General features: G+C 39.5%; 1 protein-coding gene across 2 annotated transcripts in view; it reads right to left on the bottom strand.

The window, feature by feature from the left end:
* The window catches only part of LOC124544602 (splicing factor ESS-2 homolog), a 104,237-nt gene extending 81,038 nt beyond the window's left edge, over window positions 1-23,199 (bottom strand). Inside the window, exons 1-4 of one of the 2 annotated variants that reach the window (XM_047123194.1) lie at window positions 23,059-23,199; window positions 22,801-22,943; window positions 22,394-22,550; window positions 19,989-20,284 (exon numbers count right to left, since the gene is read on the bottom strand). In XM_047123194.1, coding sequence (XP_046979150.1) covers window positions 19,989-20,284; window positions 22,394-22,550; window positions 22,801-22,899 — 552 coding nt within the window. In that variant the 5' untranslated portion in view covers window positions 22,900-22,943; window positions 23,059-23,199. Of the gene's footprint in view, window positions 1-19,988; window positions 20,285-22,393; window positions 22,551-22,800 lie in introns of both variants that reach the window. The other variant, XM_047123193.1, reaches the window with a different exon arrangement.
* Between the last annotated feature and the right edge of the window lie 1,398 nt (window positions 23,200-24,597).

The following is a 24,597-nucleotide window of genomic DNA, read 5'->3' as shown; positions in this document are numbered from 1 at the left end:
GAAGACTTCCCTGATGCAGCAATGCTGTGACAGGTAGCTGGCTGAGTTCCCCGGAAATCCTCCTGATGGCTTCGCATACTTTCGTAGAACTAGTGGAGCGGGAGATGGAGTTCAAGAATGATTGCCATGACCGTCGTTTGCTCTCTTTAATCACTCGCCGCGCTTTGGCCCTTGCCACCCGAAAGGCCGCAAGATTGTCAGCTGAGGGACGGCACTTGAAGCGGTACAGAGCTGCACGGTGGGCTCAGATGGCCGAGCGGCACTCAATGGTCCACCAAGGGACAGGACGCCTCTTGGGATGACCGGATGACCGTGGGATTGACAATTCAGCAGCATGGGAGATCACGGCTGTAACATGGTCTACCCATTCGCGGACGCTGGCACGGTGTTCCAAAACAGCCAGTTGGCTGAAAAGTGTCCAGTCAGCTCAGCAGAGGTGCCACTGGGGCGGCACTGGTGATGCCATAGCCTCATCCAGGAGGCGAATCCAAAGGGGGAAGTGGTCACTAGAATGGAGGTCAGCAGCAACCTCCCACAGAACAGAATCCGCGAGTGCTGGAGAGCAAAAGGAAAGGTCAATAGCTGATGACGACCCAGAAGCAGTACAGAAATGAGTGGGAGCACCAGAGTTGAGGATGCACAGTTCTTCAGACATCATGAGGCTTTCCAGAATGCGACCCCTGGGGCAAGTAGCCGAAGAGCCCCATAAGACATTATGAACATTGAAGTCCCCCAGAAGAAGAAATGGGTGGGGGAGTTGGCTAATAAGGTCTGTGAGAGCCTCAGAGTCTATCGCATCCTGAGGTGGTAAGGAAAGTGAACAGACTGTGAGTCTCCGACCCACAAGAAGGTCAACTGCAACTGCTTGCAAGTCTGTAACGAGAGGGAGCTCAGATGAGGGGTGCATGTCACAGACAAAAACCGCAACACCACCCTTTGCCCTTTCCCCCATCAGATCATCGTTCCGATATACGGTACAGCCCCGTAAAGAAGGAGCATCAGTGGCCCGAAAATGTGTCTCTTGGAGACATAAGCACAAAGGGCACTCTCGTACAAGGAGTTGTAATTCGGCCACATGCGTCCTGAACCCATTCAGGCTCCACTGTAATATGGGAGTCAGTGATCAGGGTGGCTGAACTTTCACCCTGCCTCTGTATTTTGGAGGAGAGCCCGTACTGGCCAGAGATTTATTCCTGGGGCGAGAAGATCGCCCCCGGTTGACATCAATATCCATCAGCTCCGATGACGACCCATGGGAGATGTCAGACAGTACGATGGCCTCGTCATCGGACCGACCCTGACCCGTCTCCTCAGGTGGCAAAACCTTCTCCTTCGGCGTCTTTGTCTTGGGGGGCTTAGAATGCAGAGCCTTGTCAACAGTTAGAGCTTTACTCGCCTGGGCAGAAGGCGCCATATGGGAAGAGGCAGGAAGTACCCCAATGTCAGCAACCACGGCCTTGTCCGACGTTGCGGGGAGAGCCGTAGGTTTTGAAACAACCGCAGCAGCACAAGTGCACTGGCAAACGGAGGTATTACTGCTAACACTAGCAACCTCCGTTTGCGTAGCAATAGTGGCCATGTGTACCGGTTTTTTCTGAGCGGAAGCGAAAGATGTCGTAAACACAGGAGGTTGCATGGCCTTAAAGAGCTTCTTGGCCTCACCATAGGGGATGCGCTTAGATGTTTTGATCTCCTGTATCTTCCGTTCTTTGAGATAGATGGGGCAGACCCAGCTCCAGACAGGGTAACTCCCAGAGCAATTCACGCACTTCACAGGCGAGGAACAATCGGCTCCTTCATGGGCAGGCTGACCACATTTACCGCAAGTGGCTATCCCACTGCACCCCAACGTAGTATGCAAAAAGCACTGACGTTTAAAAAAGTGCATTGGGTTGGGGAAATATGGTCGTACTGGCAAACGTAAGAGCCCCGCTTTAACATGCTCTGGGAGTCTCGGGCAATTGAACGTGAGAATAAACGAGTCGGATTTGACTAGGTGCCCATCGACTCGTTTCATAATATGCTGCACGTCAACAATACCTTGGTCAGCCCACTCAGATTTTAACTCGTCTGTGGAGATATCCACCAAGTCCCTACATGTCACAACATCCTTACTATAATTCAAAGTGGAGTGGAGCTCGGTCTCGATAGCGTACTCTCCGAGACAGGTTGCCTTCCGAAGAGAAGCGACTTGACGGGAACTAGAAGTCTCAACTAACAGAGTCCCATTGCGCAGTCGCTTCACAGATTTCAGTGTTCCTGCAATTCCCTCAAGACCCTTGTGGATGTAAATGGGAGAAACCCTCTCAAAGCTACCCTCCTTCCGTTTAATAATCAAAAACACATTCTGATTATCAGCATGCGCTCTGTTACGACAGTCTGATAAATCTCTAGCAACACCAGGAGCTGGAGGACTCGCACCACGAAGTCGCTTTTTCGATGGGGTGTGTTTTCCTACCAGTGGCCCACCCAATCCACTTGTAGGGGGAAATGTAGAGGTTGAAGGGTCCATTGCGGTCCCATGAGCAGCTAGGGAACTAAAGGTCCGCTCAGACAGAGCCCCGCGTGCCTGAGTAAGCCGTATACAGCTGGAGTGCGGCAGGTGCCCCAGAGGTTGCCCGCTTGCGACTGTTCCACCCCAACAGCCATGCATCTCAAAGGCGCGGAGCACACCGTAAGATTGAGGGGTTTGTATAGAGGTTGGCCTTCCTCACAATCCAGGCGGTCAAGCCAAGATTACCATTCCCCGCAGCACACAACATTCCACCGCCGCACCATACGGTGGTCGCTGAAGCATGTCCGGGGGTTACGGTGACAGGAGACTGGCGGCGCAGACCAGTTCCCAGCTCAGGACCCCAGGGTCGCCAAGCCCGTACTCAGCAAATGAATGCTGAGCCCCTGGGGGGGCTTCATTACAGGATCATTTAGTAATCGCGAAAGCGTTATGGAGATGATAGATAAACTCCAGTGGAAGATTCTGCAAGAGAGACGCTCAGTAGCTCGGTACCTGCTTTTGTTGAAGTTTCAAGAACATACCTTCACTGAGGAGTCAAGCAGTATATTGCTCCCTCCTATGTATATCTCGCGAAGAGACCGTGAGGATAAAATCAGAGAGATTAGAGCCCACCCAGAGGCATACTGACAGTCTTCTTTCCATGAACAATACGAGACTGGAATAGAAGGGAGAACCGAAAGAGGTACTCAAGGTACCCTCTGCCACACAACGTCAGGTGGCTTACGGAGTATGCATGTAGATGGATTGTGTTAAATTATAGACAATTTCCTTCACTCAGGATTTGAATTTTTTGACATTAACTGTTTCATAACAATTCCTGTAGTGCAGTTCTTATGACAATTTGGGAAAAATGTATATTTTACTAACAATAAAATAGTTCGTTGTTTATTCTCCGTAATTGTCACAAAAAATGTGAAATATCCATTGGATGATGAAAACACCAAGGCACACCAGATAAAAGAAAAATTAATACATTCAGGCACTTCACAATAATTACGTTTTATTTATACACAACTGGGCTGGCATAGGAAATGGTCTGGCCACTGCTCTGCATATTGAACTGCATACCAGGTATATCTGATCAAATTCATCAAATGTGGGGTTGCAAACTGACAATGCAAAAATAACTGAAGTTTAACAATCCTGTTCTGCTGATAAACCTGAAATGAGAAAGAGCCAACAGAAGCTGTATCCTGTCAGTCAATTTTCTGAAAAATACTTTACACGGCTGAAATTTTTTTTTTATCGAGAGGCTCACTATGATTTTCAGGTGGAATCTGAATTATATTAAGTCTTTTCATCATCATCCTAAAGACAGTGATGAAGAATCTAAGATTCTAAGAGATAGAGAATCTAATAAAAGCAATGAATTATTTTCTGCAAATGGTAAGACGATATTTCGATGTAACACTGGAAATTATTCTTTCCCATTTTTCCAGACATATTACAGGTGTTTGCAAGTAAACAGTCCTTTCTTCAAAATTTTTAGCAGTTACTGTTACGTATACTATTGTTGGCCCCAAAAATACTCATCTTCTTCCAATGTGGCCACAGTTAGCTTAAAGGTTGGACACGCCTGATTTATACTGTTCATGTTCAGAATTTATGAAATGAAATTGACTCTGCACGCTGCTTAAGTTTAAGCGTTTACTCCCTCCTTCATTTAACCAAAAAATTCAAAGTCTTCCTTTTGGCACTGAAAGCAATTATTGCACAAATTTTCCTTGGGTTTGGTTTGTACTCTATTTTTGTTCTGGACTTTTATTAGCACAACAGCCATAATCCAAATTATCAACTGTTTCTTCTAATGTTTCCACAATTTATAATGAAATGTCAACATCATTTGAATGAATGTCCTGGAAATCAACTCATAATTAAAACATACATAGGTCTTAAGGAGAAGCAGGTGGTTTAGATGGCATACACTCTTCATATTTTGTCTTTGCAAGGTTGAGAACATTAACTGAATCCCACACTACTGTAAAACTCTGGAACTTGTACAAGGACATGCTACTAACAACTCCTGCTAATTATTATGGACATTTAATGAGTTGCAAATTTGAACGAGTAGTAACTGTAAACAACTATGTCAGAGAAACTATCAACCGAAGCTGGAATTTGTTCTGCAATTATGATAATGTTGTGCCACGTCATCCGTTTATCAAGGATATGTGCTCACCATGCTGTGCTTGCATCACCTGCTACAGCTAAGACAAGGGTGTACATTTCTCTAGGTGGCTGGTGAGCTACGCATTTGGCAATTTCAACTCTCTCTCTTTATAATACTTGCAATGTGTCTTAACAGCGAAAATTTTGACACTCTGTTTCTTTCGGTATATTCTTCCAGTATAAAAGATTTCAGGGCAGGTTGGATTAGACTGTTTCCTCGTAAGTGATGGTATTGAAATTTAAGGTTGAGAGCGATTTTTTGGAGGCAACTGATTTACAATGATTTGTATTTCAATTTCACTGTTGTTCTAAATTTGAAACACAATAATCACAGGTCATTCTAAAGTAAATATAAAACCATTCCTCATCTACACAAACCTGTGGAATCAACACAAATTTTACTACTAGTATAATTCGAAATTTATGCTATGCACAGATCAACTTGTTTTCTGAAAGTCTTCAGCAGACTCTGAGAACCTATAATGTCTGCTACTGCCTTTTCTGACCTTAAGCCAAAACATCTCCCATATAAATGAGTCTATCCATCTTCCTATCATTTTCTAGCACAGTTAATAATATTAATTATTCTGTTCATACATAGTAGGGGAATTTTTGAAATACTATATCCATCTTCACTCACAGTCAAAGTCTTAGGAGTCATCGGTATTAGTCATTATTCACTCTGATGAACAGGCCTTACACCATATGGAGAACTTACATAATGCACATTTTCTTTTTGTTTTTTGGTTTTGAGCTGATTGCGACTATTGTTGCGAGATAAAACTAATGATCTGTTCGGTTCTCGCCAAATCATGAGAACAGCAAAGAATGGCTGACACGATACCTTTAACCAGCCCGTCATTAGTGTAGTATGTGTGAAACAGCGTACGCCTAGCGCCAGTCTTGCACCCAAAATGAAGCCAGTAGCACTTCTTTGCATGAAGATTAAATTATTGCCCAAAAGTTAACTATCTGCATGTGTACAAGACATATGAGCATCACCAATCAGGAACGTTGCTAAACCTTCATCTTGTTTTGGAAATGGATTTCCTAACTGAAAGCCATGTATTAGAATTCCAGGTACACTATGTGACAGATTTTCATAAGTTACATCTGCCCCATCAAAAAATCAAATTGCAGTGTTTTCAAGCATTTCAACAAACAGATGACAATGTGTCACAAGAAAACTGAGCTATTTAAATGGAAACTGAGTTCATTTTTGAATAAAGGATCCACAATTGTGATACAAAGAAATAATTCATTTCTTTGAAACAAAAATGCTATTTACCAGTGTAGCAGGGGAGTCTAATCTTTGAAAACAACACATGATTACAACCTATTACAGAACAAATTTCACTATGGTGTGTAAAGGACTTCAAGCTCTAGTGTTGCCACAGGAAATGCTGCCGCTGCGTGGGACACCTGGCAAAATAGGAGTTTGTTCATTCTGCTGCTGCCGAGGCAAATTTCACCCACCAAGAAACTGCAGGTCATTCATACACAACATGAACAGCAAGGGTTCCAACATGCTTCTCATGGAATGCCTGAAGTCCCCTTTACATCTGCTGATGACTCTCTGCCCAAGATAACATGTTGTGTTTTCCCAATCAAGAAATCACCAATCCAGTCACAAATTTAATTTTATACCACGCATGACCATACTTTCATTAATATGCTAGTGTAGCAATAAGTCAAATGATGTTTGGAAGTCGAGAAATATTGCATCTACCCCACTGCCTTGATCTAGGGCTTTCAGGATGTCATGCAAAAACGTTCAAGTTGTGTTTTGAATGAATAATGTGTACAGAATCTGTACTGGTTGGCATGAACAAGGTCTTTCTGTTCAAAATACTTCATTATCACTGACCTTAGAGTGTGCCCCCCCCCCTTTTTTTGGGGTGGGGGGCTGAAGGGGGTGTCATAAGTCTCTGACTGGTTTGATGCGGCCGGCCATGAATTCCTCTCCTGTGCCAACCTCTTCATCTTAGAGTAGCACTTGCAACCTATGTACTCAACTATTTGCTGGATGTATTCAACTCTCTGTCTTCCTCTACAGTTTTTGTCCTCTACAGCTCCCTCTAGTACCTTGGAAGTCATTCCCTGATGTCTTAACAGATGTCCTATCATCCTGTCCCTTCTCCTTGTCAGTGTTTTCCATATATTCCTTCGCTCTCCGATTCTGCGCAGAACCTCCACATTCCTTATCTTATCAGTCCACCTAATTTTCAACATTCGCTTGTAGCACCACATCTCAAATGCTTCAGTTCTCTTCTGTTCCAGTTTTCGCACAGTCCATGTTTCACTACCATAAAATGCTGTCCTCCACACAAACATTCTCAAAAATTTCTTCCTCAAATTAAGGCCTGTTTGATACTAGTAGACTTCTCTTGGCCAGGAACACCCTTTTTGCCTGTGCCAGTCTGCTTTTGATGTCCTCCTTGCTCTGTCTGTCATTGGTTATTTTGCAGCATACTGTATTTACTCAAATATAAGCCACACTTTTTTCCTTGTTTTTGTAATAAAAAAAAACCACCTGTGGCTTAGAATCGAGTGCAGAGTAAACGGAAGTTCTGAAAAATGTTGGTAGGTGCCACCACAACTACCTTCTGCTGTCGAATATATGTAGCGCTACACAGGCATGCTTTGCAGGCACAAAGATAAATACTGGCGCCAAAACCTCTGCTTCAGTAAATAAATTAAAAGAAAAGGTAGAAGAATGTAAACATTATGCCATGTATTCTTTTGTGTTTGCTGTTATCTCATTTAAATCCAGTCTGGCAAATAAACTACGAAACTAGAGTGAGACAACAGCAAATGCGGAAGAATATACGTATCATGTCATGTTTATATTCGTATTATTCTTATGCTGTATAGTGATACAGTCAGAAATGAAGCACGGCAACTGACTAGATTTTTAAATCTAAGATGACTCTAATTTCTGTGCAGAATGTAATGTACTAAAGAGGCATCTGCAAAGATTTTCAAATGGAGAAAAATTTTCGCTAAACTCTCGTTCACAACATCTTCTATCATATGGAGTCTATTATTTGGCTCTTGTTGATCATTATCAAAGAAAGCAGCAGTGTAGGTAACAACAAATAGCAGTCTCTTGCCATTGTTTCACTTATGAGACAATTCCTCTCTTTTTTTAATTGTAAGTGGCGGTAGCGCGCACGAAACCAAGCCATGCTGCAAGAGGTGACAGGTCGTAAACACTCATTATCAGAATGCGACAAACAATGCATGACACAGTACAATAATGCATTTTCAGCTTAGGGTGACGTAAACACCTATAACAAAGAGAACGGCACTCATCAAATCAAAGCAAAATAAGCAATCGATTCAAACCAGATGAAGCACGTGAAAAAGGAAGGGTACCCGTATAAATACGGACAGAGCGTCTGACACACAGCAATAGCAATGGCTAATTGGTAAAGCTTAAATTTTAAGCTTACGACTCAAACCAAACTACTGTAACTGTATCTTCATCCATTCGACCTAAATTGTGTCTCATGTTACAATGGACCAACTTTGTTTTGATTTGGAGGTGCGGTCTAAAACTTTTCTCTCCCCTTAAATTTCTAGTCTCAAATTTCAGGTGTGGCTTAGATTCACGAAATTTTTTTTCCTTGCTTTCGAGTCTCATTTTTCAGGTGCGGCTTAGGTTTGAGTAAATACGGTAGGTGGCAGAATTCTTTAACTTCATCTACTTCGTTACCATCAACCCAGATGATAAATTTCTTGCTGTTCTCATTTCTGCTACATCTCATTACTTTCGCTTTCTTTGATTTACTCTCAATCCGTATTCTGTACTCATTACATTGTTCATTTCTTTCAGCATGACGTGTAATTCTTCTTCACTTTCACTCGGGATAGTAATGACATCAGCAAATCATTTCATTGATATCCTTTCACCCTGAATTTTAATTCCACTTCTGAACCTTTCTTTTATTCCCATCATTGCTTTTACGATGTACAGATTAAACAGTAGGGGAAAAGACTACATCACTGTTTTAAACCCATTTTAATCTGAGTGCTTTGTTCTTGGTCGTCCACTCTTGGCTCTTGTACGTATATATTATCCGTTTCTCCCTATAGCTTAGCCTTATTTTTCTCAGAATTTCGAATATCTTGTACCATTTGACATTGTCGAACACTTTATCCAGGCTGACAAATCCAATGACGTACCTTGATTTTTCTTTAGTCTTGCTTCCAGTATCAATCGCAAAGTCAGAGTTGCCTCTCGGGTGCCTTTACCTTATTCTAAAGCCAAACTGATCATCATTTAGCACATCCTCAATTTTCTTTCCCATTCTTCTGTATATTAACCTTGTTAGCAACTTGGTTGCATGAGCTGTTAAGCTGATTGTGCGATAATTCTCGCACTTGTCAGCTCTTGCAGTCTTCGGAATTGTGGGGATGATATTTTTCCAAAAGTCAGATGGTTTTCTGCCAGACTCACACATTCCATACACCAATGTGAACAGTAGTTTTGTTGCTACTTCCCCCAATGATGTTACAAATTCTGATGGAATCTTATCTACCCCTTCTGCCCTATTTGATCTACATCTACATGGATACTCTGCAAATCACATTTGTCTGGCAGAGGGGTCATCGAACCACCTTCACAATTCTATATTGTTCCAATCTCATACAGTGCACGGAAATAACGAACACCTGTATCTTTCCAAATGAGCTCTGATTTCCCTTATTTCATCATGGTGATCATTTCTGTCTATGTAGCTCGGTGTCAACAAAACATTTTCGCATTTGGAAGAGAAAGTCGGTGATTGTAATTTCATGGAAGATTTCTCCACATCGAAAAATGCCTTTGCTTTAATGATGTCCATCCCAATTCCTGTATCATTTCAGTGACACTCTCTCCCTATTTTGCGATAATACAAAACGCGCTGCCCTTCTTAGAACTTTTTTGATGTACTCCTTCAAGCCTATATGGTAAGAATCCCACACTGCGCAGCAGTATTCTAAAAGAGGACAGACAAGCGTAGTGTAGGCACTCTCCTTAGTAAATCTGTTACATTTTTTAAATGTCCTGCCAATAAAACGCAGTCTTTGGTTAGCCTTCCCCACAACATTTTCTATGTGCTTCTTCTAATTTACGTTCTTTGCAGTTGCAATTCCTGGGTATTTAGTTGAATTTACGGCCTTTAGATTTGACTGATTTATCATGTAACCAATGTTTAACGGATTGCTTTTAGCAGTCATGTGGATGACCTCACACTTTTCGTTATTTAGGGTCAATTGCCAATTTTCGCACCATACGGATATATTTTCTAATTTGTTTTGCAATTTGTTTTGATCTTCTGATGACTTCACTAGTCAATAAACGATAGCATCATCTGCAAACAACTTAAGACAGCTGCTCAATTGTCTCCCAAATTCTTTATGTAGATAATGAACAGCAAAGGGCCTACAACATTACCTTGGGGAATGCGAGAAATCACTTCTGTTTTACTTGATGACTTTCCGTCAATTACTATGAGCTGTGATCTCTCTCACAGGAGTCCTCCAAAGCTCTCTTATATTCTGATTCTAATACTGGATCCCCTATCTCTTCTAAATCAACTCCTGTTTCTCCTTCTACCACATCAGACAAATCTTCCTCCTCATAGAGGCCTCCAATATACTCTTTCCACTTATCCTCTGCACTTAACAGTGGAACCTCTGCATTTAACAATGGAATCCCCATTGCACTCTTTACACTACCACTTTCCTATATGCTGAGTCAGTCCTTCTGACAATCATTTCTTTTTTGATTTCTTCACATTTTTCATGCAGCCACTTCATCTTAGTTTCCCTGCATTTCCTATTTATTTCATTCCTCAGCGACTTGTATTTCTGTATTCCTGAATATTTTTGTACTTCCTTCTTTCATCGATCAACTTAAGTATTTCTTGTGTTACCCATGGTTTCTTCACAGTAACCTTCTTTGTACCTACGTTTTTCTTTCCAGTTTCTGTGATTGCCCTTTTTAGAGATGTCCATTCCTCTTAGGAAATTGCACTGCCTACTGAGCCATTCCTTATTGCTGCACCTATAGGCTTGGAGAACTTCAAGCATGTCTCGTCATCCCTTAGTATTTCCGTATCCCACTTCTTTGGATACTGATTCTTCCTTACTAATCTCCTTAAAATCAGCTCACTCTTCATCATTACTATATTGTGATCTGAGTCTATATCTGCTCCTGGGTACACCTTACAATCCAGTATCTGATTTCGAAATCTTTGTTTGACCAGGGTGTAATCTAGCTGAAATCTTCCCGTATCAGCCAGTCTTTTCCAAGTATACTGCCTCCTCTTGTGATTCTTGGACAGAGTATTCGCTACTACTTACCAAAATGTATTACAAAACTCAATCAGTTTTTCCTCTCTCTCATTCCTTTTCCCAACCCCATATTCTCCTGTAACCTTTTCTAAGACTCTGCAAACGATAGATGAAATGATATATCCACACGTACCAGCCCTGTATTAAAATGTAAAACAAAGCTAGGAGGTTAAGATACATGCCTGAAAATGACTCAAGGTTGAAAATAGCCAACTGCACAGATAATAAAAAGAATACAGTTTACTTGACCGTATTTTCAAGCTCAATGATACTGGACAGTACTTCTGTAGAAAACTTTTATGACACTTCTTTTAGATGGCGTAACCTGTGATTTCTTCCGACCACTGGGCACAGTTTTTAAGAGGGGTTTACTATGCTGCAAAATCTGCACAGAATTTGACATGGGTTCCAACAGCAACTGGGGCCTTGTTCTGCTTCTGTTATTTCAGCTGTTTTTCAGTGTCACTGACATTGATATGAATGCTTGACACTTTTCTGGCACCACTGACAGCCAACTTGTAGTTGTTGTGGCCTTCAGTTCAAAGACCGCTGGTTTGATGCAGCTCTCCATGATAAGTCTACTTTATCTCTGTCTAACCACTGCAACCAACATAAATTTGAACATGCTTACTCCACTACAGCCTTGGTCTCCTCCTGCAATTTTACCCTCCTCCTCCCCCTTCCTTACATTATCAAACTGACAATTCCTTAATATCTCAGGATTTTTCTTAATTAAATATATATTATTTAATTCAAATTGTAACACACAGATATTTTTTTGCATGCTTGTATTCAGTACTTCCTCATTACTAATTCAACGTACACAACTTATCTTCAGCATTATTCTGTAGCACCACATAATTCAAATGCTTCTATTTTCTTCTTGTCTGAACTACTTATTGTCCATATTTCACTTCTTTATAATCCATATCATATGACTGCTCTTTTGACAGTTAAACACATTTCATTTAGCACCTGTAAATCTGCAACCCTACTTTCTTTAGTCTTTTGTTTACAGAGATTGTATACTGAAGAGGGTTTGGATGATTTAATGGCTCCATACACAGCAACTCAATTATACTGTAACCAGTGCATCCTGAACACCTCCATTTAGAGAATTTTGTAACAAAAATCCTTTAATATAATACCTGCTTCTAGTCATTTGAAGTACATCCTTTCTCAAGAATGAATCTACTAGCTTTTGTTTCTGACTACAACAGTGTGCATAAGGAAACTGTCTCATTCAGATTTTCAGCAGCTGTGACACTACCTGCTAAATAATTGATATATTCGTTAATGGAAAGTAGCCTGGCATATTCGCATAAGGCACATTAGTAATAACCTTTGTGCTTATAAATGACTCATTATTCTGAATAGTGTTCTGTATACTGTTCCTCAATCTTCCACACCCTACAGGTCTCCCAGGATACATTGTGTAAACTTGTCTTACTTAACACACAAAAACTTCAGGAAGGGAAAGGTTTAATACTGACAACAGACACACCCAAAAGTAAAAGTGATGACTTCATCCTAGCTTTCAGAACAATTAGTGCCTTCTTCAGGGAGGAGAGATGTATAGAGTGGGGAGGGTTAAAAAGGAAAGCCACGTCACTCAGATCCCCGAATAAAAGGGAGCCACCTGTAGTGAGAATGACAGTTATCCTGGGGTCTGAGTGGCTTGCCTTTCCTTTTTAATCTTTCCCACTCTCCTCCCAGGGGAAGGAACTAATAGTTCTGAAATCTACACACTGTTGTGTGTGTCTACTGGCAGTACTAAAATTTTGCCTCTTCAAGCTAACTGCTGGTGTGCAATTCGGGTGAACTCTAGTGAGTGATTTCAATTCAAGGCTTTGAGTCATGACGTCATTATTTTATAATGCAAAGGATGTGTGTGGCTTGAGTGGTTTGTTATTAAATGTTGTCTGTGATTGTCCTAATGACTGGTGTAAACTATCCTGTTTATTCCGAATTTGTTGGAATTTCCAAAGGTGTAGTTAGGCAGAAACCTAACAGATTAGCTTAAATTGGTGTGTGTGAAAGGAGAAGCAGTTTTATTTATAACCTTGGTTCTCACAAATATTTTGCTGATTTTTTCTGAATGTAGCACTGTCAACTTTAGCTATATAGCTCAATTCAAGCTGTGAAATCTGCATTTTGTTATTTTTCATAATTTCAAATTAGGTGTGTAGTGCAATTTCTTTCAGGATTTGTTTTTTTAGTTATCGCTTGTCCACTTTGGCTTCTTCTTTGTCTTGTGCCTTTGTCCTGCATCGACACAGGGTCAGCATGGTTATTTGCAAACTTGGCATGGTTAATTTAATGCGTGGATGGATGGATGTCTCTCCTGTTGTCCCCTCCCCCAACCCCCATACCCCCCGGGATGGAATGTGTGTACCCCAACTGTTTTTGTATAGTGTTAATTCATGTGAAAGTAAGCGGAAGTTTTCTTAATGTTTGTGAATTGTGTGACTGAGGCAGGACTTGGACACCATCATAGTGGGATGTGAAAAACTCCCTAAAAACCACATCCAGGCTGGTCAGGACATCGACCTCATCATTAATCTGCCAGGTAGATTCAATGGGGAACCAGCGCACCAACCCATCCCTGAAGCAGTGGCTTAACACACACACGGCTATCTGGGCAGATACGCTCAATCTACTTGAGCTTGTGATATGTCTGCCAATGGCCACTTTCACCAATGCTCAGCACCAGCAGCTGAGGGGAAAGTCGGACCACATACAGCGAGTGCCAGAGACACATTCTGCAAACACGCAGGGGTAGGATAGCAGGTGCCCTTGGGTCGTTTAACAATGGATACACCTTGCAATAGACCTAGTGGACAATGAGAAACATGCAAATAAATTTATAGACCCCTCCCAGCACTAAGCTAAAGCACAGACAAAAAGTGTTTCAAAAATGCACACGTGGAAGCGTGTGAAGTTCCCGCCTGGCAGCAGCCAGTTTCAATCATCTTAGAAAGTGTGAAATGTGCCATGGACTGCTGCAGGCACTGACACGGAGTGCTGACACAAAGTGCCACAAATTCACACAATTCTAGTTCTCGATTACATATTTTAGTTACTTTTCATGATTTTTCATTAGGTGTGTAAGGTGATTTCTTTTACAATTTTTTTTTCTTTTTCCCCCCATCACTCTGTGTACTTGAACTATATAGCTCAAGTCCAATTGTCGAGGCCACATTTTGTTATTTTTAGCTACATCCTGTTTCTGTGGGTTGCATTTTCTACATTCTACGTTCTTGCAGTACACACAGCTTCCCCTGAATTGAAATCCTTTTTCCTGTGTTGTCTCACTAGTTTACATGTTTATTATTAAGGATTTCTGCTTCTGGAACCATATGCTACAATTTATCCAGAAATTCTCTCTCACATTTATTAGTTTTCTTAGTTGAATTTTTCTTGGATATGTTTAGATGATAAGAAACCAGACATAAAAATCAATTTTGATATCAACTGCTCAATTAATAAAAAGTCACACTTAAAAATTGCTAAGAACAGAGAAACTTGGAGAGAATAACAAACAAAACTTTTCTACTGTTCTGAATTATAAATGCCATTTCTTACTTCAATTATTTGAATCTCCTATCTTAACTTTCCCTTCTTCTATCTTGTCTATTACCTTGTAAAACAGAACTAAACAGGAATTAAAACAGAATTATTACAAAAGGTTACAATTTAGTACATTTTGTATTTCAAATTTCTTTTCAAACAGCAATATATATGTCATAAATGCTGAAGAAAAGTTATTTTTTCATAGTTAGAAAAACTATCATCTCCTCTGCTGCCTTCATGGTTGACCCTCCTGCGTTTCTTTCCATGTTTGCAGTTAAATTATAGGATACAGGGTCCGCATTTTTGCACACACACTGATTTTTCTTTTTATCCAAACATGTTTCAGCAGCCCTGTGCCATCATCAGTGGGTTTTTGTTGACTGAAAATTGTAAAAATGAACACATTTTACATTGTAACTGATCTAACAAAGTGAGGCCTAAAGCAGTTCTTGTTTATTTTGCTTCTTACTGTGATCTTACATTATATGGTTTTGCAGGGCCAAATGTATGGTGTCCTGGACTGATAGCTTGTCATGCAAACTAAACAATGTCAATGTAAATTTCATTGGCACCTCTCAATTTTTAAATCATCTCACATTAGAAACAGAAAAAGACAACACACCAAATTTTCTGGACCTCGCCATACAGAAAACTAATAATACCCATCACATCACAATATTCAGGTAACTTACAACCACAAGTGCCACCATTCACCATTCACAATCTGCTGAACCACTCGGTGGCACACAAGCAAGCAAGTTCAGATTTATGCTCCACATATTGAACAGAACACCAGTAAGTGAACAGAATTACACAGGAGGCAGACACAATGAAACAGATAGTACAGGGAAATGGTTACAAGTCTCATATGATAGAGAAATTAAACCAACAAATTTGTAAAAAGGAAAGGAACGAACTCACAACACACACACAAAACCTTACACAATACAGATCAACACAACTTACAAACGATGGCCACATGCAAGACACAAAGTACAACAACACACACAGACAAAACAAAATGGTATTTACTCACCTACAATAACAAAACTGTCCATAGAACATGTAACATATTGACAAAACAGATATTTCAAATAGGGTACAGGGCAGACACAACACAGAAAAAAACTCAGAACACAAGAGACACCCACAGATAAAATAAACACATCAGGAATACATGAACTTACATGCAACACTTGTCAATCAGTGTACATAGAGCAAATGTGCAGGAACTTTGAAACAAGATACTCAGAACACCTCAGTGCCCTATAAAGTAACAACACCCATAGCACATTTGGTGACCACCTAATAGCCCATAACCACCACCAACTACAGTTGCAACAGATTTAAAAATACTGAAATTTAACCACAGCCCACGCTGTAAACTGACAATAGAAGAGAACTTCCACATACAGAAGGCAATAGCAGAAGAAAAACAAACTTTAAATGAAAACACTACACTCTGTAAAGGCACATTATTTAAGACATTAAAGGAGCGTTACAGAAAAGACAAAACAAATAGCTCCTCTCAGGTAACAAATGAACACAGACAGGGTTAGGAAATATAAAAACATAGTGCTCATTGCATTTTGCGAAGTGAAATCCCATTTATAAACAACAAAATTACACAAAGTACATTAATATACATGTGCAGTAATCTCAGAACACAAAAAAGAAGGATCAGTAACAACAAAATCTGAGTAACAATAAAAATATATATGCGAAACATTACGACATACCAAGATCATGTTTCAAAAATCAAGAGATGTGTTAACTCGCTGATGAAATTCACATTTACATAATTTAGTTTGCAGATGACAAGATATCAGTGCAGGACACAATACAGTTGGTCCTGGAAAACCATATAATGTAAAATCACAGTTAGAAGCAAAACAAACAAGAACAAGCAAAACGAAAAAAAATTTCTTTAGGTCTCACTTTTTTAGCTCAGTTACAATGTAAAATATGTTCATTTTTACAGTTTTCATTGAACAAGAACCCACTGATGATGGCACAGACGTGCTGAAACATGTTTGGGTAAAAAGAAAAAACAGTGTGTTTGTAAAAAAGCGGTGGTCAACAGAAGCATCCGATTCTATCCGTCTACTTCGACCCATGATGCAATGGTGTTGTGGTGTGTGATGTCACGCCAGCGTGGAATTTTTGAGTTGACTGTGTTTGTAGATGCCATGTTGTACTTGATGGTACCCTTTGAGGTGGATGTGGCCATGCTGAGTATAACATGTGGTATTGGGTTCATTTGAGTTTTGTTTGTCATCATGCTAATGTGGTTTTGGGTTTGGGTAGTGTGATGTGCGTACTGTAAGACCTTCGGTACACACACCATCAGATTATTTGACTTGTTGCTCTAACGAAGTAGGCGAGTGTCAGCAATATGTCTCATGGTCTTATCGTGGCGTGTTTATCTTCTGCCGTTAGGTCAGACGATAGAAATGCCACTTGCACACTTAGAGTAGCAGATTGACGGGGACCAACTTTAAAAAGAACTTGATTAATTTTCACACACATTTATTAAAATAGTAACAAGCATAAACCTCACGTAACTTGATTCTGGATTCTGTTTACAATTGACAATCTCAAGTTCCATTGGTCTTGGTACGTTAATCTTATTCTCACATATCTCTGATACTTGACAAAGTGTCTATTCATTTATCTTCATGGCTATGTACAGGAATATGGTAATCTTATTAGGCGCAGACTGAAACTTGACTATAGACTGGTACAGACAGGTGCAGATAAATGCAGACTGACTAATCTCCACGCTCGTTATAATACCTCACGCGTTCAGGTATCACTGCGTGAGTGTGATCCGCGAGGAGAACAGGTTCTACGTTTGCTGCAATCTCATTGGTTGTGTTACATATTAATACACAGATTGGCGAAAGCAGAATTTGATCCATCTCTAAGGCAACGCCATCTCGTAGTGCGGAGACGGACGAGCGCTGCACCTGTGCTGATGTGCTTAGCGGGGCACGCTCTAGTGGGAAAGTTGTGTACGCGGAACTATGTACACAAAAGGTAGTTAGTGTGGTGATGTGAGTTGTGGAAGTGTTTTCAGAGGATTACTAAGGCTTTTTTTGTTTACATTTTTGGCATTTTTGTTAGGTCTGATTAGTTTGGTGTTTGTTGTGTGGAAAGAAGTCTAATTTTTTAGTGTTTTAATGCATGTAGTGAATATGAGGTATTTGGGTTTTTGAGTGTTGTGGTTTTTGTTCTCCTTTCCGGAGTTGTAAGTGTTGGTTTTTCCATATCAATCGCTGTGGTTGAGCTATACAGGCCAAGGGAAATTTTCGATTCCACTTTTCAGACTTAAAAGGTGTCGGTTTTTTGGTATCAATAGTTACAGTTGAGCTATATAGGTCAAGAGAAATGTCTTGTTCCTATGGTTTTGTTGGTGTAACACAATGTTGTAATTTAAATTTCTTGGATATTATTTGGTTTAGGATGGTGTGGTGTTTATTTATTCTTGTATATTTAGTTTGAATCCGCCCTTAACCGCCAATTTTCTGTGGTTGTTCTGTTAGTTTCATTGTATTTATGGAGTGAAATGTTATAGTAATTTTTATTTTTGCTCGCGTTTGTTGGCGTGTACATGCAGAGATGTCATTATCGCCATATTGTATTCACTGGAACTAGCCGTTTCTGCCATATTTATGATGTCATGGGTCAAAGTAGATGGGTGGAATCGGACGCTACTGTAATGCCAATGGTGGAATCTATATCCTATAATGACTGATCCTTTTTAAGATGTCACTTGTGACAGTGTTGTGCCCAAAATGTGACCATAAAATGGTCCCATCAGTTCCAAACCCTCCAAAGTGCCAAAATCTGTACTGCGACTGAGCAAAAATATGATTTTCTAAACTCCACCAGAATGGATAATTAGCTTGGGTAACTCAACACACCCTCAGAGAACATAATCAAAACTTTATCTTTGGTAACCAACAACTGTTGTAAACATATTTTGTTTTGATCATAGAAAGACCACTTCTTGTCAAAGTTTTGACTTGACTAGGGCCTACACATTACAAACACTGAATCTACAATGAGATGTTACAGAACTGCGAGGGGGGCTTCTTTTTAAGAAAAAAAAAAGGATGCTATCATGAAGACTTCTTTGATCCATGAAAGTACATGTTGGCACGCAATTTCTTTTGCAGTCCAATCAATGTGACGTTTTAGTATATCTTTCAAGCAGTTCAGATTTTGCAACAAGTGAGTCACTTACCTTCCAAGTTAGAGAAATATCTGTGTTGCTTAAAAAACCAAATTACTATTACTATGGCCTTGGAAAGTAAAAGTTTGAACCTAAGTTACAAAGATATATGGGCAATGGTTGGGATTATAGGAGAAAGTTACTTAGTCTAAGCTGTAAATATAGAAGTTAAAACCAAGATTTTGTACTCCCAGGGGTATTTTCCATATCTTGTATCTTCAGTTCCTGGCTAACGCCAATATTACTCTCAGTGCTATGCCAGATGTATGAAATTCTTTGATATAATAGTTGATCTTGACCTTCATTCTTCGAAGTACACTGCTATCACTGAATATTGCAATAACAAAAAAAGCTGTGTGGTGACATAATTTATCCCACTTGTACTGCAGATATTTTAATGACTAAGGAAACGAAATGCATGGCTTAAGTGCACTTACGGCATAGGTGGCTCTTTCATTGTCTACTGATGTTGGCAATTCATTTATGTTGGTCGCAACCAATCCCGTGATAGTATACAGCAGCCAGTGAGAATTGCTGACTCTAATAATTTCTTGCAGCAGGTGATTACATTTGTTTTTGAAATGGAGAGCATCAGAATGGCGTTTAGTGATTTGGTTCTTTTAATGTTGCTAAATGATTTTCATATTTCTTAGGGGGTGCAAAAATTGTACATGGACTGGCAGACTGACCCGTAATGCAATCTGAGGCCTATGTTAGGTTGGAATGTGACACTCTGCTTTTAAGTTAGCAAAGAATTGGATCTCAACACAAATACACAGCTGCCATAATAGATTGATGTGGAGTGTGGTCCAAGATATGCATTTGTCATTGCAATAACCTAGTTGTACATCTCATTTCCAATGTTGCTGAAAACTTCAATGATATGGTCAAATTCAAACCTAAAAGAACAGGCTACTAGCTAATTTTATTTCCAAACTATAGGAAATTATAAACAATAAACTCACTGGCCACCTACATCTGACTCATGACTTTCCAGGTTTCACTGTGCGAACCATTACCAACAGCAGCACCCAATGGAAAAGCAACCAGCACCGTAAGTGCACTTTCACTGCAAAGCACAATAAATTTGACCATAAATGTTTCTTACTCTTAAGCAAGGGTGCCTGGAAAGTAACGATAAATTCTAACCTTTTGTCTATGCTTTACTTCTGCTGCTTCCATGATCTCCTGAAAGCTCTGATTGTCCTCACTGGTGTGAGAGTTCAGGTACTGATCTAAGCTCAGTTTTACAGAGCCCCCATCTTCTTCTCCGAGGCTTTTTGTTTCTGGGTCACTGTTCCTGCCATCGGATGCACTCTCTGTCACCTCAGAGGCCCTATCATTGCCATGGATATCTTTTGCTGTTTGTTTAGGCGTTGCAGAACCTGCAGGGTCATCCTCCCTTCGAACGTCAAGAGGAGTTTCAAATGTAGCAGGGCTAGCATCTGCAACATTCACACACAATTATTTAACTGATACTTAGTATTACACTGAAGAAAGAGATGTTGTGTGTTGGATATTTCATAGTTTTCTATTTGCTTAGATGCAAACAGAATAGCAATGACGCAAGTGAAATAAATTACAGTGGCAGTATCAGCCAGCCTGCTTTTCCTTGCAGCAAGGCTGTTTCGCATAGCGAATGGGGAAGATAGATTTAAGTAACCAGTGACAGAAATCATATTTCAAGTGCTGAAACTGAAAGAATTTTATGTTCTTCCCGGGTATGATGGTACTTGAAAGGTTATGATAACTGCTACCACCTCAGCTTCCACATATTTATCTACAGCATTTTGGAACAAAGCTTTTAGTGACAGAATCAACTGTAGTATAGCCCTGGTTGTAGGTTAGGCTGGATGGTGCCAGTTTAGTTAAGTTGGTAAAGCCACAGTATATGGCATGAAAAGATGCTGCTTTTTGGAATGGAGGTTGTGATGGCAGACTGACCTGCAGTGCAGCCCTCGGCTTTGGTTAGACAAAGGCAAGCCTATGGTTCTCCTCAGTAGGTGAAGCCAACAAATGCAATATCATGAGAAAAACAAAAGTAGCAGGTACTGATGCAGTGAGAAAAAGTTCAGCTACAGTCATTGACAGTTAATGAAGGTTCAAATGGTGATCACAGCTGTATCAAGCAGCACAAAATTGTTTTTACCGTGTGGTGAGCATCTTGCAAATATTTACCATTATGACCCTCGTTTCTCTCAATACAGTGAACGTCCTGTGGTTGTATTCACATTAGGAAGGAGCTTAAGGGCAATTAACAGCAAGGTTATCAAGCATATATTCACATTAGGATTTCTTAAAATTACTTAAACTATGAAACATGTTTAAGACTCTTAACAGTGTTTACAGTGTATCACTTTAAAAATTTAATCACCACTGTTATGAAGTTACAGCCATTTTTACTAGCATATATACTAATTTATATATGGACTGTATATAACAGAACAGGCTGAAATTACTGGTTTCTGCAAAATAAAATGCAGCTGTTTCTTCCATTGTCTCACTAATTGTATTGTTAGTAGCCTACATCTCTTCTGTGTTTCTAGCAAGCGACAGAAAACAAAAGTACTGTCATTTCATTCTGATTACCGATTCATTATGAGACAGGATACAAATGCTCTTTGTACATGTAGATTACATTAGATTCAGTTTTTGTCCCATAGACCCACAATGATTCTCTTGAGTGGGGAACAAGTCAGAAGGTAAAAATAAAACATTTGAATATAATACTCACTTCCCCGATCATTTGGCAGGAGATTGTTAAAATATGTGAATACATTACAGTAAATTCAGAGTTAATACACTGTGAGAATTAAACATGGTTATGCACTTTTAATAAATTTATCATACACAAAATAGATAATGTTGACTGTTGTGACCAAGTGCTGTCAAAACTGAAATCTAACAGACATTTTTACTTAAGCTGGTCTAACCGACTCTGTTAAGATATTCATCTATTAAAGTAGAAAGAGTTGCCTATCAAAAAGTCTTTCAGACTATGTTTAAACTATACTTTATCTGAAACCAAGTTTTTAATGGTTGCTCGCAATTTATTGAAAATGTGTGTTTCCGAATACTTGACCCCTTTTCGGACCAAGGTAAGTGAGTTTAGATCTTTAAGTAGATCATTCTTATTCCTAGTATTGGAGCTATGTATTGAGATATTGGTTAGAAATAGATACATATTACTTCCAACAAATTTCATTTAAGGAACAACTACACTGAGACGCAATGGTTAGAATATCCAGTTCCTTGGCCAGGTTTCTATGTGATCTTCTTAAATTTACACCTTAAATGAGTCTTATTACATGCTTTTGCACTCTAACTTCTGTTCGGTTTGTCGAATTACACCAGAATATAAACCCACATAACATAACAGAATCAAAGTAAGCAAGTATTTTTTTTCATATTTACACTTTCTACATCTGACATCATTGGCACTGCAAATACAGACTTGCATTTACTCTCAACCACTTGCATTATAACTGGCTGTAAACTAAATGTTTATGGAAAACAGTATTCACGCCAAGAATTTATAAAAATTATATACTTACATCTCTCTGTTGGTGGGCGTTTTCCACTACTATACTTTGAATAAAGCTCCCGTAACTTCTCAATGTCATTTTTCTCCACAGCATCTAGATACTCATTCTGGGCTTTTAGTTTTTCCAGATCTGGGAAAAAGTCTCGCTGGATTATTTTGCCCATTTCCTATAATGAAGAGTGTAATTTTAGATATTTGTGTCGATATCAAAAACTGTAATCTTAAACAGTCTACATTTACGAGAGTTTATCCCAGGCGTTCGGTTGAAACACATTGCGACCTGATCCATAAATTACTAACAGCTTACCAAACAAAATGGGGAAATCAATAGAAGAAGTGTCACACACTGTATTACCATAGCATACACTTAATTCTTAAACAAGAGATTATGTTCAAAGGTGTTATTAACATACAAACCTGTATATATGAATCTTCATCCAACACTTTTTTCGCCTTCCGTTTTATTTTTGGTGTGACTGGCGTTTTAAAAATTGCAACATCTTCCACAAACTTCATAACTGCCAACGCTCTCTCGCCAGGTTTCGGCGTTTGCCCCGATTCTTCACGCATTTTCACAAATAAATAGGCTTATATTTCAGTCACACACGGCATAAACATCGTCCATCACTGGTGTCACAAAAGGGCGAAATTGCAGCTGTCACATTTAAAACTCACCGAGGAGGTAACTGTATTAAACCACACGCGGTTTTATGTATCATAAAGGACGACATTGTTTTCAAAATTTGTTTATAACATACACATACAGTCAAAACTATCAGCTGGATTCAATGTAAACATCAGAAGTCAGAAAACCCACACATATCTTTGGAAAGGTATGAGAAATTTAGCGTTTGCATTGTGAAATTATCGACTTCCACAGATTTAGCAGTAGCTTGGCATGCAGTCACGGCCGCCTGTATTAGAGGCCGGAGGACTGAAATGTGGCAACGTTACGTTAAGGCCTACCGCATGGCTGTGGCTATAAGGTAGCGAACGGAAGCAGTTGTTTACGTACTTTCGCAGTGTCTGTTTTATCCGACATTACAGTGTAATTATGCTATACTGGACTCTGCAAAAATTATAGCAGGTAGACGTGACTACAGTAGAAGATATAACACAATGTAAGTATACAATTCTGTGAAGTTTGTAGTGTTTTTACATGTATATGTGCAAGTGTGCTACGTGAACGACTTTCGTCTACACAATTGCAACAAATGTTCTACTATATTCTAGATACAATTCGAAAATAAAGTTTTGAATTCATAAGGTTAGTATCAGAATCTTCTCCTAAGTGATTTGTGTTAATATTATGAATATTTCTACACATTTGATTCTATTGTAGACTTGTGTTTCGTGATGTCCAAGCAGTAGAAAAAACCAGTCCACTCAAATTCTCATTTGCTATTTTTACATAATAGTATTTTGATTTAAGATGTTAGCAGTTGATGCATCATTCTATTTGCAGATGCCAGAAAAATGTTGTGTTCCTGGTTGCAACAGCAACTACAAATCCAGCAATGAAGAGGGTTACATCTCAGTGTTCAGATTCCTTACTGAAGAGGAAAACAGAAAACGATGGACAAGAAATATCCCCAGAAAGGACTCGACTCCATCAAATGGAAGTGTTGTGGAAGTGTTGTTTGCATTAAACATTTTGAAGAAAGTGACGTATCAAGATGGAGATTTACAAGGATTCTTATGGGAACTGTCACGAGTTTCCTCGTCAAAGGCCAGCTTTTACCAGAAGCTGTGCCAAAAATATTCCCTGGGTTACTATCGTATTTAAGTAAGGTGCAGCCTCCAAGAAGGTGTTTGTCATGTTTGTCATTTATATAGGAAGGAATATCATAATACATTCCAAATAACAGACTGAAATAATTGCAAGTCTGCAAATAATGTTAGTAGGCAACTCACAAAATTGTTTGCTGAACTTGTATATCCAAATCTCGGGTAAGAAACGTCATAATATGAAGAACATGCGAGTTATTGAAAAGTTCATCGTTGCAAGGAAACGAGAATAAAATGCGTAATTCCGACATAAAGTCGGGGTAATACTGCGACAAATTAGCATTTCTAGGTTACTGTCTTATTTATAGGGACCAAATCTACAAAAAAAAGTGATTGCGTATTTATACCTGACACGTCTTCTCCATTCGACGAAATCTAAGCTTTAGTCTCGGCCTAGCTGGTCACGCTAGCCGGCCTACTGACGTC

The sequence above is a fragment of the Schistocerca americana genome, chromosome 8 (genome assembly GCF_021461395.2).
Source record: "Schistocerca americana isolate TAMUIC-IGC-003095 chromosome 8, iqSchAmer2.1, whole genome shotgun sequence".
Classification (NCBI taxonomy): Eukaryota; Metazoa; Arthropoda; class Insecta; order Orthoptera; family Acrididae; genus Schistocerca; species Schistocerca americana.
The sequence above is the reverse complement of the archived record's forward strand: the minus strand, read 5'-3'. Positions and strand labels throughout refer to the sequence as shown.